The 20,460-nt window shown below is 44.9% G+C and overlaps 4 protein-coding genes across 4 annotated transcripts in view; 1 reads left to right on the top strand and 3 right to left on the bottom strand.

Moving 5' to 3' along the window:
• The window catches only part of AKIRIN1 (akirin 1), a 1,026,732-nt gene extending 1,019,885 nt beyond the window's left edge, over positions 1-6,847 (bottom strand). Inside the window, exon 1 of the mRNA XM_050800754.1 lies at positions 6,835-6,847. The gene's annotated coding sequence lies outside the window, so the exon portion shown is untranslated. The remainder of the gene's footprint in view (positions 1-6,834) is intronic.
• Positions 1-20,460, bottom strand: part of UTP11 (UTP11 small subunit processome component) — a 594,364-nt gene that overhangs the window by 46,244 nt on the left and 527,660 nt on the right. The gene's annotated exons all lie outside the window — the stretch shown is intronic.
• The window catches only part of NDUFS5 (NADH:ubiquinone oxidoreductase subunit S5), a 1,192,795-nt gene that overhangs the window by 1,051,052 nt on the left and 121,283 nt on the right, over positions 1-20,460 (bottom strand). The gene's annotated exons all lie outside the window — the stretch shown is intronic.
• Positions 1-20,460, top strand: part of SF3A3 (splicing factor 3a subunit 3) — a 592,026-nt gene that overhangs the window by 566,858 nt on the left and 4,708 nt on the right. The window contains exons 9-16 of the mRNA XM_050799141.1: positions 616-754; positions 1,827-1,895; positions 2,305-2,372; positions 2,536-2,643; positions 4,718-4,787; positions 11,296-11,460; positions 11,571-11,681; positions 12,902-12,992. Of these exons, the coding sequence (XP_050655098.1) occupies positions 616-754; positions 1,827-1,895; positions 2,305-2,372; positions 2,536-2,643; positions 4,718-4,787; positions 11,296-11,460; positions 11,571-11,681; positions 12,902-12,992 (821 nt within the window). The remainder of the gene's footprint in view (positions 1-615; positions 755-1,826; positions 1,896-2,304; positions 2,373-2,535; positions 2,644-4,717; positions 4,788-11,295; positions 11,461-11,570; positions 11,682-12,901; positions 12,993-20,460) is intronic.

Below are 20,460 nucleotides of genomic sequence, written 5' to 3'. Positions count from 1 at the left end.
GCGACTGAGGGACTCCGTCTCAAAAAAAAATTCAAAATTCGCGGGGCACGGTGGCTCACACCTGTAATCCCAGCACTTTGGGAGGCTGAGGCGGGCGGATCACGAGATCAGGAGATCGAGACCATCTGGCTAACACGGTGAAACCCCATCTCTACTAAAAATACAAAAAAATTAGCCGGGCGTGGTGGCAGGCGCCTGTAGTCCTAGCTACTTGGAAGGCTGAGGCAGGAGAATGGCGTGCACCTGGGAGGCGGAGCTTGCAGTGAGCCGAGATTGTGCCACTGCATTCCAGCCTGGGCAACAGAGCGAGACTCCGTCTCAAAAAAAAAAAAAAAAAAATTAGCCGGGCGTGGTGGCGCATGCCTGTAATCCCAGCTACTCGGGAAGCTGAGGCAGGAAAATCACTTGAACCCGGGAGGTGGAGGTTGTGGTGAGCTGAGATTGTGCCGTTGCACTCCAGCCTGGGCAAGAAGAACGAAAGTCCGTTTCACAAAAAAAAAGCATTAAAAAGATAGCATTACTAGAATTATAAGTACTATATATTCTACAGGGAATAACAAGATAGCAAAAATAGAAACCCTTTTTGCTTTCTCTGCATTGTATGTTCCTCTGTAGATACCTAGAGATGCTGCTCGAGTACCTTCAGGACTACACAGATAGAGTGAAGCCTCTCCAAGATCAGAATGAACTTTTTGGGAAGATTCAGGCTGAGTTTGAGAAGAAATGGGAGAATGGAACCTTTCCTGGATGGCCGGTGAGCTTCAGTGGGGTGTGAATGATGGACATGCCAAGGAATTGAAGTAATTATTTTCCTTTATCTTGAGCTTCCACTTTAGGGCATTAGGTATCAATTCCTTGGTATCACTTGTGACAATGAGGTATTCCCTGCCAAGTATGCTATGTTTTTTTGTTTGTTTGTTTTTCTTTTTCTTTTTTTTGGAGACGGAGTTTCGCTCTTGTTGCCCAGGCTGGAGTACAGTGGCAGGATCTCGGCTCACCTCAACCTCCACCTCCTGGGTCAAGCAATTCTCCTGCCTCAGCCTCTCGAGTAGCTGGTATTACAGGCACCCGCCACCACACCCAGCTAATTTTGTGTTTTTAGTGGAGACGGGGTTTCTCCATGTTTGTCAGACTGGCCTCAAACTCCTGAGCTCAGGTGATCTGCCCACTTCAGCCTCCCAAAGTGCTGGGATTACAGGCATGAGCCACCGCACCCGGCCGTATGTGAGGTTTTTTTGTGTGTACTTTGGAGCAAGACTGTCAGGGTCCACTTGCCTTTGACTGTGCCCAGATTTTCACCAATCACATCATTACTGTTACGTGGTTCCTGCCAACCAAGAGCCTATCAGATCATATGTTAGGAATCTACATTCTCACTTCTGGGGATAAACATGGGTTTTTCCTGAACTCTCCAGGGAGAGAATGTGGACCAACCTTACCTTCATCCTAAACCTGGTGGTTTGTTTGTTTGTTTTGTTTTGCTTTGTTTTGTTTTTTGGGAGACAAAGTCTCCATCTGGCTTCTAGTCTGGAGTGTAGTGGCATGATCATACCTCACTGCTGCAGCCTCAACTTCCTGGGCTTAAGAGATCTTCCTGCCTTGGACTCCTGAGTAGCTGGGACCACAGGCACATGCCACCATGCCCAGCTAATTCATGTGTTTTTTTTGTAGAGATGGGATTTCACCATGTTGCTCTGACTGGTCTCTAACTCCTGAACTCAAGCAATTCACCCATCTAGACCTCCCAAAGTGCTGAGATTACAGGTGTGAGCCACCACGCCTGGCCTAAACCTGGATCTTAATAAATACCATATTGTTCTTTCCAGAAAGAGACAAGCAGTGCTCTGACCCATGCTGGAGCCCATCTTGACCTCTCTGCATTCTCCTCCTGGGAGGTATGTTTCCTTCAGCAGTAGTACTGTTCTTCCTGTCTATTTTTCTATCTTTAAAGACTGCTCTGCTGTCTTTAATACCATGGTTGTGTTGTGATAAGGCACTATTTCTTGGGATCAAGCATCTACAAAGAAAGTAGCAAAGTAAAAAGAAAAAAATTACTACTTGGGAAACTGAAATAATCATTCTAACTACATTAAGCTGTAGTAAAGTAAATGGAACACTACCAGTATGGTTAAGTCTGAAGATAATTACAGATTCAGTCCTCTGGAGAGTTTAGACTTACTGTCAGATTGGCTATGAAATGTGTGGTCCTGCCACAGCCTCAGGAACACCCACCCTCTGGCCTGCATTTGGGGTTTCCCAAAAATCTGTTAATGTAATATTGTAATTTTTCTCTTCTTTGTACAGGAGTTGGCCTCTCTGGGTTTGGACAGATTGAAATCTGCTCTCTTAGCTTTAGGCTTGAAATGTGGCGGGTAAGGAATGGTTTTTCTATCAAAACTATTCAATTTGCTGTGTGTTTGCACAGTCTTCTAAGTAGCTCTAATTCCATTTTTTTTCTGTTGCTCCACACTGCAAAAACAAGCGAGCCTCTGTGGTAAAGTAACCCTGAAATCCTTTGCCATCCTGTCTCCTTAGGACCCTAGAAGAGCGAGCCCAGAGACTCTTCAGCACCAAAGGAAAGTCCCTGGAGTCACTTGATACCTCTTTGTTTGCCAAAAATCCCAAGTCAAAGGGCACCAAGCGGTGAGTGGCTGGGGTAGCACTGCTGCTTGTGGCTTTTAAATGTTATTCCCATGCCGAATTTTTAACCACAGTGGAGACTTTAAAGCCTGCTTTATCCCCGTTATTGGTCGACAGAGATCCAGTCTGCTCTTTCTCTTTGCTAATAGAGAATACTATCACTGTTAATATAAACAAAGGACTGTCTGTATTCATCTGATTGAGAGCACATCAAGTTTCTAAGTTTGAAACCGTGTTCTTGGCACCTTTAATAGGTTATAGAGGCTAAAAGGCTAAATAGGTTCAAGAACTATTTTTCTAAGCTTATTTTTGGTAAAGTTGAATCTAATTCTTGAGCTACATACTTAGACAAGGTATTTTCTTTTTTTTTTTTTTTTTTTTTTTTTTGAGACAGAGTCTCACTCTGTCGCCCAGGCTGGAGTGCAGTGGCCGGATCTCAGCTCACTGCAAGCTCCGCCTCCTGGGTTTACGCCATTCTGCCTCAGCCTCCCGAGTAGCTGGGACTACAGGCGCCCGCCACCTCAGCCGGCTAGTTTTTTGTATTTTTTAGTAGAGATGGGGTTTCACCGTGTTAGCCAGGATGGTCTCGATCTCCTGACCTCGTGATCCACCCGTCTCGGCCTCCCAAAGTGCTGGGATTACAGGCTTGAGCCACCGCGCCCGGCCTAGACAAGGTATTTTCTTTTTTTTTTTTTTTTTTTTTTTTGAGACAGAGTCTCACTCTGTCACCCAAACTGGAGTGCAGTGGTGCAATCTCAGCTTACTGGCTGGAACCTCCACCTCCTGGGTTCAAAGGATTTTCCTGCCTCAGCCTCCTGAGTAGCTGGGACTACAGGTACACACCACCACATATGGCTGATTTTTTGTATTGTTAGTAGAGATGGGGGTTCATCATGTTGGCCAGGCTGGTCTGCAGCTCCTGAGCTTAAGTGATCCACCCGCCTTGGCCTCCCAAAGTGCTGGGATTATAGGTGTGAGCCACTGCGCCTGACCCAGGGTGGTTTTTTTTTTTTTCTTTTTTGAGATGGAGTCTCGCTCTGTTGCCCAGGCTGGAGTGCAGTGGCACAATCTCGGCTCACTGCAACCTCTGCCTTCTGGGTTCAAGCGATTCTCTTGCCTCAGCCTCCCGAGTAGCTGGGATTACAGATACGCAACACCACACTGGCTAATTTTTGTGTGTTTTTTGTTTTTTTGTTTGAGACAGAGTCTTGCTTTGTCGCCCAGGTTGGAGTGCAGTGGCGCAATCTCAGCTCGCTGCAACCTCCACCTCCCTGGTTCAAGCGATTCTCTTGCCTTACTCTTCCAAGTAGGTGGGATTACCAACATGCGCCACCATGCCTGGCTAGTTTTTGTATTTTTAGTAGAGACGGGGTTTCACCATGTTGGCCAGGCTGGTCATGAACTCCTGACCTCACGTGATCCAACCGCCTCAGCCTCCCAAAGTGGTGGGATTACAGGCGTGAGCCACCGCGCCTAGCTAATTTTTGTATTTTTAGTAGAGAGGGTTTCACCGTGTTGGTGAGGCTAGTCACAAACTCCCAACGTCAAGTGATCGCCAGCCTCATCCTCCCAAAATGCTGGGATTACAGGCATGAGCCACCGTGTCTGGCCCAGTATTTTCTTAATGTACTTTTTTTTCTAATTCTCACAACAACCCAGAAAATTAGTTGTTATCCTGAGTTTTTGCAGATAAGGACTCAGAAAAGTTATGGAATGTGTCCACTCTCATAGTTCTAAGTAGCAGAGTCAGGATTTGGGCCTAGGTCTACCTGCTGCAGAGCTTGCTCTTACATACCACATTTCCTTTGTAGATTATAATGATGGCAATGTAAGCAGTCTTGATATGTCCTTCATCTTCTGGGTGAGGTCATAGAGGAAGCCTCCATGCATTCTGAGAAATACCCTCAGTATTTGTCAATAGAGTCCTGAGATGAACAGAGCATTTGCTTTCATAGCATAGTATTTCTCATGTGCTTATAATTTTTAATGCAGTTGTGCAATAAATGTTCCCAGATATAGGGAACAAAGCAATGGATGAGAGAATTCTTGAGTGATACAGCTTGTTTCTTTTTCTCAGAGACACTGAGAGGAACAAAGACATTGCTTTTCTAGAAGCCCAGATCTATGAATATGTAGAGATTCTTGGGGTAAGTGACTGACTGCTGAAAGTGGAAAATGGTATAAAGCACAGGAGTTAAAGGGAGAGGAACTCACGGAAGATATTTTTTTCATTAGGTTCAAAAGAGGAGTGGATAGCTGATAAACTAGTATGGCACAAAATAGAGGTCAGGGTATGAGGCTCTTCAGTAAGTTCCTATTCTGTTGTTAGATGATACTTCCAAAATTGTCCAATTCCCATAAAGCCAGACATGGAGAATAGAGTCCCCTCGCAATATAATGTCCAGAATAGTGCAGATTCTGTGCCTGAGCTTCAGAAAATACTCAGGGGTAGCCCACAAAGCAGACACTCAAAAGGGCAAGTAACAAAGGCTACTCAAAGCAGCCTTTCAGTTATGACTTATAAAAAGGCATTTTCGTAAGTCATCTTATGTAAGTCAACTTACATGTTCATAAGATTGTGAGAAAATTAGTAGGGCTAGAATATTAGTAGTACAAAGCTGGCAGTGAATGTTCTCCTTGAATATTTTAGGAAGAACTGAAGTGTGGGTTGGGGTAGAGAAAGGCCTAGCCTGACCAGTATGCTTGTCTCAGAGAGAAAGTAGGGAGAGGAGTAGGAGGAAAAGAAATCTCTTTCTAGAAAGAAAAAGTGGAAGAAATGGCAGCACTCATCCAGAGAAGATGATCAATGTCTTTGGAGTCCTTCAGAAGACCAGCCTTTCTGATCGTGTCTGCTGTGTACAGTTTTTTTGTTTTTTGTTTTTTGTTTTTTTTTTGAGACAGAGTCTTGCTCTGTCGCCCAGGCTGACGTGCAGTGGTGCAATCCGGGCTCACTGCAACCTCCGCCTCCAGGGTTCAAGCGAGTCTCCTCCCTCAGCCTCCTGAGTAGCTGGGACTACAGGCGTGCGCCACCATGCCCGACTAGTTTTCTGTAGTTTTAGTAGAGGCGGGGTTTCGCCATATTGGCCAGGCTGGTCTCGAACTCCTGACCTCGTGATCAGCTTGCCTCAGCCTCCCAAAGTGCTGGGATTACAGGTGTGAGCCACCACACCCAGCCCGATTTTTAACTATCTCAGAGCCTTTCCTTTTACACACACTCGCATGGTCCTTTTAGTGGATGGCTCTGGGTCAGATAGCTTGTTTACATATTTTTGTTTTTTGCCATGGACATTTTCATTCTGCTTCTGAGGACCATTCATATAATAGCTGTAGAACTAGTCACCTGTGATTCTGTTATGACCACTTTCAGTAAAAGGCTAGCTAGACATTGGACATTGGAGAGACATATTCTCCACTGTGACCTTGGGCTGTGCTAGTGTGGGCAGCAGGCTGAGTTGCCAGTCTTGTGAGTGGCTGGGAGGCCACTCATGCCCTTGACATGAGGTTTGTCCGCTTTCTCCCTCCCTTTTTTTTGAAACAGCACCTCACTCTGTCACCCAGGCTGGAGTGCAGTGGCGGGATCTCAGCTCACTGCAACCTCCGCCTCCTGGGTTCAAGTGATTCTCGTGCCTCAGCCTCCCTGGTAGCTGGAACTACAGGTGTGTGCCACCACACCTGGCTAATTTTTGTACTTTTGGTAGAGGCAGGGTTTTGTCTTGTTGGCCGGGCTGGTCTTGAATTCCTGGGCTCAAGTGATCTGCCTGCCTTGGCCTCCCAAAGTGCTGGAGCCACCAGGCCGGCCTCCATCCTTTAAGAGCATTTTGCTTTCCCTGCCAGGAGATGGCACTATTCTCTTTGGAATTCCAACCAGTTCTAGCCAAATGCTTTCCAGAAGTTGCTCTCACTATGAACTGATAAGATTTTTGCCGTTATTATACTATTTGTTGATGTCTGTTGGTTTTTGGACATTATGCAAATTTTTTTAATACAGTAGTGAATATGACACAGCCTCTTGCCCTTGAGAAACTCATTTTGTGGTTAGTGGAGACAAATAATTACAATATAATTTGATACTTACCTGAATACAGTGAGGTTGAGTCTTCTAAGTAGAAAGAGGGAGAAGAAAAAGTTTCTGGTAGAGGAAACAGGAAACACAAAGATACAACATTAGATAAAATTATATCTCCTAATGCTAACCCTCCCCCGTCCCACCACCCCCCAACAGGCCCCAATATGTGATGTTCCCCACCCTGTGTCCAAGCATTCTCATTGTTCAGTTCCCACCTATGAGTGAGAGCATGTGGTGTTTGGTTTTCTGTCCTTGCGATAGTTTGCTCAGAATGATGGTTTCTAGCTTCATCCATGTCCCTACAAAGGGCATGAACTCATCTTTTTTTATGGCTGCATAGTATTCCATGGTGTATATGTGCCACATTTTCTTAATCCAGTCTATCATTGATGGACATGGGGGTTGGTTCCAAGTCGTTACTATTGTGAATAGTGCCGCGATAAACGTATGTGTGCATGTGTCTTTATAGCAGCATGATTTATAATCCTTTGGGTATATGCCCAATAATGGGATGGCTGGGTCAAATGGTATTTCTAGTTCTGGATCCTTGAGGAATCGCCACACTGTCTTCCACAATGGTTGAACTAGTTTACAGTCCCAACAACAGTGTAAAAGTGTTCCTATTTCTCCACATCCTGTCCAGCACCTGTTGTTTACTGGCTTTTTAATGATTGCCATTCTAACTGGTGTGAGATGGTATCTCATTGTGGTTTTGATTTGCATTTCTCTGATGGCCAGTGATGATGAGCATTTCTTCATGTGTCTGTTGGCTGCATAAATATCTTCCTTTGAGAAGTGTTCATGTATTTTGCCCATTTTTTAATGGGGTGGTTTGATTTTTTCTTGTAAATTTGTTTAAGTTCTTTGTAGATTCTGGATATTAGCCCTTTGTCAGATGAGTAGATTGTAAAAATTTTCTCCCGTTCTATAGGTTGCCTGTTCACCCGATGATAGTTTCTTTTGCTGTGCAGAAGCTCTTTAGTTTAATTAGATCCCATTTGTCAATTTTGGCTTTTGTTGCCATTGCTTTTGGTGTTTTAGTTATGAAGTCCTTGACCGTGCCTATGGCCTGAATGATATTGCCTAGGTTTTCTTCTAGGGTTTTTATGGTTTTAGGTCTAACATTTAAGTCTTTAATCCATCTTGAATTAATTTTTGTATAAGGTGTAAGGAAGGGATCCAGTTTCAGCTTTCTTTTTTTTTTTTTTTTTTTTTTTTTTTTTTTTTTTTTTTGAGACGGAGTCTCACGCTGTTGCCCAGGCTGGAGTGCAGTGGCGTGATCTCGGCTCACTGCAAGCTCCGCCTCCTGGGCTCACGCCATTCTCCTGCCTCAGCCTCCTGAGTAGCTGGGACTACAGGCGCCCGCCACCGCGCCCGGCTAATTTTTTTTTGTATTTTTAGTAGAGACGGGGTTTCACTGTGGTCTCGATCTCCTGACCTTGTGATCCGCCCGCCTCGGCCTCCCAAAGTGCTGGGATTACAGGCTTGAGCCACCGCGCCCGGCCCCAGTTTCAGCTTTCTACATATGGCTAGCCAGTTTTCCCAGCACCATTTAATTAGGGAGTCCTTTCCCCATTTCTTGTTTTTGTCAGGTTTGTCAAAGATCAGATGGTTGTAGATGTGGTGTATTATTTCCAAGGACTCTGTTCTGTTCCATAGGTCTATATCTCTGTTTTGGTACCAGTACCATGCTGTTTTGGTTACCATAGCCTTGTAGTATAGTTTGAAGTCAGGTAGCGTGATGCCTCCAGCTTTGTTCTTTTGGCTTAGGATTGTCTTGGCAATGTGGGCTCTTTTTTGGTTCCATATGGACTTTAAAGTAGTTTTTTTCCAATTCTATGAAGAAAGTCATTGGTAGCTTGATGGGGATGGCATTGAATCTATAAATTACCTTGGGCAGTATGGTCATTTTCACAATATTGATTCTTCCTATCCGTGAGCATGGAATGTTCTTCCATTTGTTTGTGTCCTCTTTTATTTCATTGAGCAGTGGTTTGTAGTTCTCCTTGAAGAGGTCCTTCACATCCCTTGTAAGTTGAATTCCTAGGTATTTTATTCTCTTTGAAGTGATAGTGAATGGGAGTTCACTCATGATTTGGCTCTCTGTTTGTAGTGTATAGGAATGCTTGTGATTTTTGCACCCTGATTTTGTATGCTGAGACTTTGCGGAAGTTGCTTATCAGCTTAAGGAGATTTTGGGCTGAGACGATGGGGTTTTCTAAATATACAATCATGTCATCTGCAAACAGGGACAATTTGACTTCTTCTTTTCCTAACTGAATACCCTTTCTTTGTCTTGCCTGATTGTCCTGGCCAGAACTTCCAACACTATGTTGAATAGGAGTGGTGAGAGAGGGCATCCCTGTCTTGTGCCAGTTTTCAAAGGGAATGCTTCCAGTTTTTACCCTTTCAGTATGATATTGGCTGTGGGTTTGTCATAAATGGCTCTTATTATTTTGAGATGCATCCCATCAATACCTAGTTTATTGAGAGTTTTTAGCATGAAGGGCTGTTGAATTTTGTCAAAGGCCTTTTCTGCATCTATTGAGATAATCGTTTGGCTTTTGTATTTGGTTCTGTTTATGTGATGGATTACGTGTATTTATTTGCGTATGTTGAACCAGCCTTGCATCACAGGTATAAAGCCAGCTTGATCGTGGTGGATAAGCTTTTTGATGTGCTGCTGGATTTGGTTTGCCAGTATTTTATCAAGGATTTTTGCATTGATGTTCATCAGGGATATTGGTCTAAAATTCTCTTTTTTTTGTTGTGTCTCTGCCAGGCTTTGGTATCAGGATGATATTGGCCTCATAAAATGAATTAGGGAGAATTCCCTCTTTTTCTATTCATTGGAATAGTTTCAGAAGCAATGGTACCAGCTCCTCTTTGTACCTCTGGTAGAATTCAGCTGTGAATCCGTCTGGTCTTAGACTTTTTTTGGTTGGTAGGCTATTATTGCCTCAATTTCAGAACCTGTTATTGGTCTATTCAGGGATTCAGCTTCTTCCTGGTTTAGTCTTGGGAGGGTGTATGTGTCCAGGAATGTATTCATTTCTTCTAGATTTTCTAGTTTATTTGCGTAGAGGTGTTCATAGTATTTTCTGATGGTAGTTTGTATTTCTGTGGAATCCGTGGTGATATCCCCTTTTTCATTTTTTATTGCATCTGTTTGATTCTTCTGTCTTCTTTATTAGTCTTGCTAGCAGTCTATCAATTTTGTTGATCTTTTCAAAAAACCAGCTCCTGGATTCATTGATTTTTTGAAGTGTTTTTTGTGTCTCTATCTCCTTCAGTTCTGCTCTGATCTTAATTATTTCTTGCCTTCTGCTAGCTTTCGAATGTATTTGCTCTTGCTTCTCAGGTTCTTTTAATTGTGATGTTAGGGTGTCAATTTTAGATCTTTTCCAGCTTTCTCTTGTGGGCATGTAGTGCTATAAATTTCCCTCTACACACTGCTTTAAATGTGTCCCAGAGATTCTGGTATGTTGTATCTTTGTCCTCATTGGTTTCAAAGAACATCTTTATTTCTGCCTTCATTTCGTTATGTACCCAGTAGTCGTCATTCAGGAGCAGGTTGTTCAGTTTCCATGTAGTTGAGCGGTTTTGAGTGAGTTTCTTAATCCTGAGTTCTAGTTTGACTGCACTGTGGTCTGAGAGACAGTTTGTTATAATTTCTGTTCTTTTACATTTGCTGAGAAGTGCTTTACTTGCATCTATGTGGTCAATTTTGGAATAAGTGTGATGTGGTGCTGAGAAGAATGTATATTCTGTTGATTCGGGGTGGAGAGTTCTGTAGATGTCTATTAGGTCCGCTTGGTGCAGAGCTGAGTTCAATTCTTGGATATCCTTGTTAACTTTCTGTCTTGTTGATCTGTCTAATGTTGACAGTGGGGTGTTAAAGTCTCCCATTATTATTGTATGAGAGTCTAAGTCTCTTCGTAGGTCTCTAAGGACTTGCTTTATGAATCTGGGTGCTCCTGTATTGGGTGCATTTTTTTTTTTTTTTTTTTTTTTTTTTTTGAGATGGAGTCTCACTGTGTTGCCCAGGCTGGAGTGTAGTGGTGGGATCATAGCTCACTGCATCCTCAAACTCCTGGGCTCAAGCAGTCCTCCTAACTCAGCCTCCTGAATAGCTGGGACCACAGGTGCACACCTCCATGCCTAGCCAATTTGTAAATGTTTTGTAGAGATGGGATCCCACTGTGTTGCCCAGGCTGATGTCAAACTCCTGGCCTCAAGTGATTCTCCCACCCCAGCCTCCAAAAGTGATGGGATTACAGGCTTGAGCCACCACACCCAGCCAGGAAATATTTTAGAGTCAGAATAGATGAGACTGTTTTCTGTTGTTCTACAATAGCCTCAGATGAGTAATCAGGCAAGTAATGTAAAACCTTTTACTCTTTGCTTTGGGTTCAGGTAGAGCCTGCTGATAAGGAGTTCTGATATGAAGGCAAGATTTTCCTTTATTCTATAAGAAAGAACCTTATCTTTGGAAGTAAGGGGTCAGCAAAAGTTGTAGGAAAACAGGAAATTTCCCTTCTTATTCTGCACTAGTTTTTTCTGACTTTTCATTTATGGACCTGCCTTAGGAACAGCGACATCTCACTCATGAAAATGTACAGCGCAAGCAAGCCAGGACAGGAGAAGAGCGAGAAGAGGAGGAAGAAGAGCAGATCAGTGAGAGTGAGAGTGAAGATGAAGAGAACGAGATCATTTACAACCCCAAAAACCTGCCACTTGGCTGGGATGGCAAAGTAAGTCTCAGAACTACCACTTTCTCCCCATTCCCCATTTTGGAAACAGATACAGAGTTTAGTAGGCTAACACTACTTCTTGTTTTTTTTTTTTCTTTTTTCTTTTTTAGCCTATTCCCTACTGGCTATATAAACTTCATGGCCTAAATATCAACTACAACTGTGAGATTTGTGGAAACTACACCTACCGAGGACCCAAAGCCTTCCAGCGACACTTTGCTGTAAGGAATTCAGAGCCATTTTTTCTGGGAATTGAAGTAAAAACATGAGACTTTTAGAGAAAGAGAGTAGAAGTAGCCTATGTGGACCTCTGGTGTCCAGAGCTGAAGGGAATCAGAGAAGGATGGTTTTAAAATCAAGCCCATGGTGTTTGACTTTTGGCACCAATGTTAGTCTTAAATACCTGAGATAGTTTCTGGAGGAATTCTACCACTCCGCTCTTTAAACCTTACTTGGTTTTCTCTTGCCTGCTCTTAACGCTTCTCTGTTTTTGTCTTTCTGCTAGCATTTTAGACCAACTTCTGACTTCTTGGTTATTTTTCTACCCCATTACTAATACTCAAGATCAAGAATAGGACTTACCTCTTTCAGATCATAAATGGATCTTTGCCTCTTGAGAAAAAAAAAAAAAATTAAGGGGCTGATCTTTATCAAACCATTCTTGAGACAAGGTATTGTCCAGGTGGTACTGCTGTAAGTGGGCTCATCTCTAAGTGGGCTCTACTTTTAGTTCTTAGATTTTGGAAGGACATTTTACAGAATGGAAAAGATTTATGCTAGACCAAGGATGACAAATTTATATGAACTCCTCTCCCCCTCTCTGAGTCATACATATTACTAATTGATCCTGGGTCTTTTTTGCTGAGCCCATGAGTGAGTTCTGAATCCTTCTCAGCACCTCCTACAATGATTGGAGTTGGCATCCAGGTAAAGCCTGTGCCATTTACCATCCCTTAGCTAAAACTGCCATCATGTCAGTGTATAATCTCCCTGCTCTCTCCTCCCCACATCGTTGTGCCTGATAAAAGTCTTCTCCTTTACCTACAAAGATGATGCTGACCTGCCATTAGTAACCCTATTCATGCAGGTGTTTGGAGTTGCTGGGGCTTTGGTGAGTTCTCCCGCAATATGGGAGATGTAGTTAGAGTTGTGATATTTTCCTGTGATCTTGACCCAGAGGTTTTATGTGTAAGACTACTGGGTCTGGAATCTAGGTTTACAAGCCAACCCAGTGAGGCAAACAATGCGATGCGTCTTTGAAATACCAGCCTTTTGTCAGTCACAGCCAGCGGTTTACACACATGAAACACAAAAGGAATGCTGCCTTTCGGTGGAGTCTTGTAAAGGGCCATGTTAGGATTTATGAGTAGAATGGAGTTAGTGCTCTGTGTGTTCAGCTATTCCCATTTCACATGATCCTTTTGCTTCTCTCTTCTCCCAGGAATGGCGTCACGCTCATGGCATGAGGTGTTTGGGCATCCCAAACACTGCTCACTTTGCTAATGTGACACAGATTGAAGATGCTGTCTCCTGTAAGTAACATTTATTTACTGTCTCCTAGGCCAGTACAAATGGCCTGTCCTCCTTCGAGTCAGCATCCTGATACCTTGTGTATCCAGGATTAAAGGCAGTAGGTTGTGGATATGTAAAATCTGAGACAGTTGTATTATTATTGCATTTCTGTTTTTTTTTTTTTGTGGTTGTTTTTTTTTTGTTTTTTGTTTTTTTGGTTTTTTTTTTGAGATGGACGGAGTCTCGCTCTGTCGCCAGGCTGGGGTGCAATGGCATGATCTCAGCTCACTGCAACCTCCGCCTCCTGGGTGCAAGCGATTCTCCTGCCTCAGCCTCCCGAGTAGCTGGGACTACAGGCACGCGCCACTGTGCCTGGCTAATTTTTTTTTTCTGAGATGGAGTCTCACTCTGTCACCCAGGCTGGAGTGCAGTGGCACGATCTCAGCTCACTGCAAGCTCCGTCTCCCGGGTTCATGCCATTCTCCCGCCTCAGCATCCCAGTAGCTGATACTACAGGCGCCCGCCACCACGCCTGGCTAATTTTTTGTATTTTTAGGAGAGATGGGGTTTCATAGTGTTAGCCAGGATGGTCTCGATCTCCTGACCTCGTGATCTGCCCGCCTTGGCCTCCCAAAGTGCTGAGATTACAGGCGTGAGCCACCACGCCCAGCCTTTGTTTTGTTTCTGAGACAGAGTCTTGTTCTGTCACCAGGCTGGAGTGCAGTGGTGCAATCTTGGCTCCTGCAACTTCCGTCTCCTGGGCTCAAGCAATTCTCCTGCCTCAGCCTCCCTAGTGCCTGGGATTACAGGCAAGCGCCACCACGCCCAGCTAATTTTTCTATTTTTAGTAGAGATGGGCTTTCACCATGTTGGCCAGGCTGGTGTCGAACTCCTGACCTCAAGTGATCTACCCACGTTGGCCTCCCAAAGTGCTGGGATAACAGGCGTGAGCTACCGCACCTAATTATTGCTTTTTTTTTTTTTTTTTTTTTTTTTTGAGATGGAGTTTCGCTCATATTGCCCAGGCTGGAGTGTGATGGTGCAATCTCGGCTCACTGCAACCTCTGCCTCCTGAGTTCAAGCGATTCTCCTACCTCAGCCTCCCGAGTAGCTGGGATTACAAGTATGTGCCACCATGCCCAGCTACTTAGAGACGGGGTTTCTCCATGTTGGTCAGGCTGGTCTCAAACTCCCGACCTCAGGTGATCCGCCCGCCTCGGCCTCCCAAAGTGCTGGGATTACAGGCATGATCCACCACGTCCAGCTAATTATTGCATTTTTAAGGGGAATGAATTAGTCGGCAATACTGATTGTTTCTCCTTTGAGAAGAGCCCTGTGCTGAGTATAGACCAGGGCTTTTAGCCTGGGTCTGTGAACTCCCTTGTATGCAAGATTTTGATTGAATGGTTGTATATATAGTTTTCTGAATTGATTTTAATGTGTTAAAGAATGACTGATATAAAGGAAGAAATAGAAGTGCCCTCAGTAAGCTTGTATTTGAGGCTGTAGAAACACAGCAGCCAAATACCTCTTGAGGAAAGTAAAGTGGAGTGCATGTGAGGGAAGGTACTGCTGAAGCACATAGAGGACCGCCGCCAGGCTTCCTGTTTTCCCAGAAGTGGGAGCTTTCTCTGCCATTAACATTTTCATGGCAGCCTTTTTCTTTTCTTCTTTTTTAAATTTAATTTAATTTTTTTTTTTAATTTCTGAGACAGAGTCTCGCTCTGTCGCCCAGGCTAGAGTGCAGTGGCGTGATCTCAGCTCACTGCAACCTCCACCCCCTGGTTTCAAGCGATTATCCTGCCTCAGCCTCCCAAGTAGCTGGAATTACAGGTGCTTGCCACCACGCCTGGCTAATTTTTTTGGTATTTTTAGTAGAGACGGGGTTTTAGCATGTTGGCCAGGCTGGTCTCAAACTCCTGACCTCAGGTGACCTGCCTGCCTTGGCTTCCTAAAGTACTGGGATTATAGGCATTAGCCACCATGCCTGTCCTGGCTTTTTATTTTCTTTTCAGTGGATCTATGTCACATTTCACTGTTGGCTGGTTAGACAGAAGTAAGGTATTTACCCCTCCACTTTGTTAAATTACAGGCACTTTACTCTCAGTTATGCTTAGCAGGCTATTCAGCTGTTTGGTCAGCTTGAACCTTGGGCTTCCAACTCTATTGCCCAGGTTGGAGTACAGTGGTACAATCACAGCTCACTGCAGTCTCTGCCTCCCAGACTCAAGTGATCCTCCCGCCTCAGATTCCCAAGTCGATGGGACTACAGGCTTGTGCCACCATGCCCGGCTAATTTTTGTATTTTTTGTAGAGATGATGTTTCACCATGTTGCCCAGGCTGGTCTTAAAGTCCTGTACCCAAGCAATCTGCCTGCCTCAGCCTCTGAAAGTGCTGGGATTGCAGGCGTGATCCCTGCCCAGCATGCAACATGCTACAACCTGTCTGTCATTTGAGACTGTTTATATTGACAGAGATTACCTCTTCAGTGGGACTGTGCTAAGATTCTTTAACTTACATAATTTTTTTTTTTTTTTTTTTTTTTGAGACGGAGTCTCGCTCTGTCGCCCAGGCTGGAGTGCAGTGGCCGGATCTCAGCTCACTGCAAGCTCCGCCTCCCGGGTTCACGCCATTCTCCTGCCTCAGCCTCCCGAGTAGCTGGGACTACAGGCGCCCGCCACCTCGCCCGGCTAGTGTTTTGTATTTTTTTTTAGTAGAGACGGGGTTTCACCAGATTAGCCAGGATGGTCTCGATCTCCTGACCTTGCGATCCGCCCATCTCGGCCTCCCAAAGTGCTGGGATTACAGGCTTGAGCCACCGCGCCCGGCCTAACTTACATAATTTCTTGACGACTTATGACAAAGTAGGAAACCAAGTGTTTTATATCTATTCTATTTTCTTTTTTTTCCTTCTTTTTTTTTTTTTTTTCTTTTTGGTACAGATGGGGTTTCCTTATGTTGCCCAGGCTGGTCTCAAACTCCTGGGCTGAAGTGATCCTCCCACCTTGGCCCTACAAAATGCTGGGATCATAGGCATGAACCACTGCACCCAACCTTATTTTTTTTGTTATTATTTTTTTTGAGACAGAGTCTTGCTGTGTTGCCCAGGCTGGAGTGCAGTGACTGATCTCGGCTCACTGCAACCTTTGCCTCCTGGGGTCAAGCAATTCTTGTGCCTTAACCTCCCCAGTAGCTGGGACCATAGGCATGTACCACCACGCCCAGCAATTTTTTTTTTTTTTTTTTTTTGAGACAGAGTCTCGCTCTGTCGCCCAGGCTGGAGTGCAGTGGCCGCATCTCAGCTCACTGCAAGCTCCGCCTCCCGGGTTCACGCCATTCTCCTGCCTCAGCCTCCCGAGTAGCTGGGACTACAGGCGCCCGCCACCTCACCCGGCTAGTTTTTTTTGTATTTTTTAGTAGAGACGGGGTTTCACCATATTAGCCAGGCTGGTCTCGATCTCCTGACCTTGTGATCCGCCCGTCTCGGCCTCCCAAAGTGCTGGGATTACAGGCTTGAGCCACCGCGCCCGGCCAATTTTTGTATTTTTAATAAAGATGGGGTTTCACCATGTTGGCCAGGCTGGCCTGGAACTTCTGACCTCAAGTGATGCACCCGCATTGGCCTCCCAAAGTGCTAGGATTATAGGCATGAGCCACCATGCTCATGTTAAAGAATTACTGATATAAAGGAAAAAATAGAAGTGCCCTCAGTAAGCTTGTGTTTGAGGCTATAGAAACACAGCAGCCAAATACCTCTTGAGGAAAGTGAAGTAGAGTACGTGTCAGGGAATGTGCTGCTGAAGCACATAGAGGACTGCTGCCAGGCTTCCTGTTTTCCCAGCAGTGGTAGCTTTCTCTGCCATTAACCTTTTCATGGCAGCCTTTTTCTTTGCTTTTTTTTTTTAATTTAATTTTTTTTTTTTTAATTTTTGAGACGGAGTCTTGCTGTGTTGCCCAGGCTGGAGTGCAGTGGCGTGATCTCAGCTCACTGCAAACTCCACCTCCTGGTTTCAAGCAATTCTCCTGCCTCAGCCTCCCGAGTAGCTGAAATTACAGGTACTCGCCACCACATCTGGCTAATTGTATTTTGAATGGAGATGGGGTTTTAGCATGTTGGCCAGGCTGGTCTCAAATTCCTGATCTCAGGTGACCTGCCTGCCTTGGTTTCCCAAAGTGCTGGGATTACAGCACGTGTGTCTTAAAACAGTCTTTCCTCTTTCCACAATGCCATACTGCCTTCTTTGAAATCACACTCATCAGGGGATTTTTTTTTTAAGGGTTGGTCATTAAGAGTTTTTCTGGCCGGGCGCAGTGGCTCACGCCTGTAATCCCAGCACTTTGGGAGGCCGAGACGGGCGGATCACGAGGTCAGGAGATCGAGACCATCCTGGCTAACACGGTGAAACCCCGTCTCTACTAAAAAATACAAAAAACTAGCCGGGCGAGGTGGCGGGCGCCTATAGTCCCAGCTACTCGGGAGGCTGAGGCAGGAGAATGGCGTGAACCCGGGAGGCGGAGCTTGCAGTGAGCTGAGATCCGGCCACTGCACTCCAGCCTGGGCGACAGAGCGAGACTCCGTCTCAAAAAAAAAAAAAAAAAAAAAAAAAGGCCGGGCACGGTGGCTCAAGCCTGTAATCCCAGCACTTTGGGAGGCCGAGACGGGTGGATCACGACGTCAGGAGATCGGGACCATCCTGGCTAACACGGTGAAACCCCGTCTCTACTAAAAAATACAAAAAACTAGCCGGGCGAGGTGGCAGGTGCCTGTAGTCCCAGCTACTCGGGAGGCTGAGGCAGGAGAATGGCGTGAACCCGGGAGGCGGAGCTTGCAGTGAGCTGAGATCCGGCCACTGCACTCCAGTCTGGGTGACAGAGCGAGACTCCGTCTCAAAAAAAAAAAAAAAAAAAAAAAAAAAAAAAAAAGAGTTTTTCTAGAAAGGAATTGTATTCTCTTAGCCATATAGTATTTTTTTTTCAGACAGAGTCTCGCACTGTCGCCAGGCTGGAAAGCAGTGGCGCAATCTCTGCTCACTGCAACCTCCACCTCCCAGGTTAAAGCGATTCTCCTGTCTCAGCCTCCCAAGTAGCTGGGACTACAGGCACACACCAGCACACCCAGCCAATTTTTGTATTTTTAGGAGAGACGGGGTTTCACCGTGTTAGCCAGGATGGTCTTGATCTCTGACCTCGTCATGCACGCGCCCCGGCCTCCCAAAGTGTTGGGATTACGGGCGTGAGCCACCACGCCTGGCCCTATTTTTTTTTTTTTTTTTTTTTAGAATATCTGGCAGGGCCGGACGTGGTGGCTCACACCTGTAATCCCAGCACTTTGGGAGGCCAAGGCAGGCGGATCACGAGGTCAGGAGATCAAGACCATCCTGGCTCACACAGTGAAATCCCATCTCTACTAAAAATATAAAAAATTAGCCGGACGTGGTGGCGGGCGCCTGTAGTCCCAGCTACTCGGGAGGCTAAGCAGGAGAATGGCGTGAACCCGGGAGATTGAGCTTGCAGTGAGCCCAGATCACACCACTGCACTCCAGCCTGGGAGGCAGAGCGACACTCCGTCTCAAAAAAAAAAAAAAAAAAAAAAAAAAGAATATCATTGGCAGGTTCATGATTCTTCAACTGCATTACTACTTTCAGAATTTATCTACTTATTCAGCTGTCTAGATTAGTCAGTTTCTCCCTATGAATGTTGTTATTGCCACTGTTTTGACTAATTGTATTATTTCTACCCATCATGGCTTCCCTTGATCTTTTTAGGTTCACCACATAGCATTTGTAGTTTTATTTCTACCTCAATTTCTACTGCACCCAAACCCAGCCCCTGTCTTCTCTCTCTTTCTTTTTTTTTTTTTTTTTTTTTTTTTTTTTTGAGACGGAGTCTCGCTATGTCGCCCAGGGTGGAGTGCAGTGGCCGGATCTCAGCTCACTGCAAGCTCCGCCTCCCAGGTTTTTACGCCATTCTCCTGCTTCAGCCTCCCGAGTAGCCGGGACTACAGGCGCCCACCACCTCGCCCGGCTAGTTTTTTGTATTTTTTAGTAGAGATGGGGTTTCACCCTGTTAGCCAGGATGGTCTCGAACTCCTGACCTCGTGATCCGCCCGTCTCAGCCTCCCAAAGTGCTGGGATTACAGGCTTGAGCCACCGCGCCCGGCCCTCTCTCTTTCTTTTTCTGAGACAGGGTCTTGCTCTTTGCCCAGGCTGGAGTGTAGTGGTACAATCTTGGATCACTGCAGCCTCTGCCTCCTGGGCTCAACTGATTCTCATGTCACCATTCCTGGCCTGGATTAACTTGTTTAGATCATTCTTTTGAAATTTTTATTTCTCTCTTGGAGATTTTAGCCTGGAGGAAGAGATTCTGTACTGTCATTTAAGTTGCTGTGATTTTGTTTGTTTGTTTGTTTTTGAGATGGAGTCTCGCTCTGTTGTGAGTGGAGTGCAGTGGCATGATCTCCACTCACTGCAACCTCCACCTCCTGGGTTCAAGCGATTCTCCTGTCTCAGCCTCCCGAGTGGCTGAGACTACAGGTGCACGCCGCCATGCCTGGCTAATTTTTTTGTATTTTAGTAGAGACGGGGTTTCACTTTGTTGCCTGGGCTGGTCTCGAACTCCTGAGCTCAGGCAATCCATCCACCTCAGCCTCCCAAAGTGCTAGGATTACAGGCGTGAGACATTGCACCCAGCCGCAGTGATTTATTTTGTTTATTTATTTTTTTACTTAAATGGAGGGTTTTACTTATAAATTTATTATGTTAATTATTCCATTTATTTAGATTTATGTTTTTTTTAATTGTACAAAAGCTAAGAAAAAGTCCTCTGAAATTGCCACCAGAAATCGCCATTTAGGTGATTGGTCGCACTTTATTAATATTCTTATTTATTTATTTATTTTTGAGGCGGAGTTTCGCTCTTGTTGCCCAGGCTGGAGTGCAGTGGCACGATCTCGGCTCACTGCAACCTCCATCTCCTGGGTTCAAGCGATTCTCCTGCCTCAGCCTCCTGAGTAGCAGGGATTACAGGCATGCACCACCACACCTGGTTAATTTTGTATTTTTAGTAGAGATGGGGTTTCTCCATGTTGGTCAGGCTGGTCTCGAACTCCCAACCTCAGGTGATCTGCCCACCTCAGCCTCCCAAAGTGCTGGGATTAAAGGCGTGAGCCACCACACCTGGCCTCTTTTTTTTTTTTTTGGACAGAGTCTCGCTCTGTCACCCAGGCTGAATTCTTGGTTAGATTCTTGAAGGGCTTCAGCAAAGAATATGACAGGGCTGCCCTGTCACATAGTAAGCACATAACTTCTCCATTCCTTCCTGATATGCATATTATCTGGGCTTGAAGACTTCAGCTTATATTTATTTATTTATTTTTTTTTTTTTTTTTTTTTTTTTTTTTTTTTTTTTTTTTTTTTAATTTTTTTTTTTTTTTTTTATTTTTTATTTTATTTTTTTTTTTTTTTTGAGACGGAGTCTCGCTCTGTAG

This window comes from Macaca thibetana, chromosome 1 (assembly GCF_024542745.1).
Source record: "Macaca thibetana thibetana isolate TM-01 chromosome 1, ASM2454274v1, whole genome shotgun sequence".
In the NCBI taxonomy this organism is placed as follows: Eukaryota; Metazoa; Chordata; class Mammalia; order Primates; family Cercopithecidae; genus Macaca; species Macaca thibetana.
This window is presented reverse-complemented; position numbering and strand designations above follow the sequence as displayed.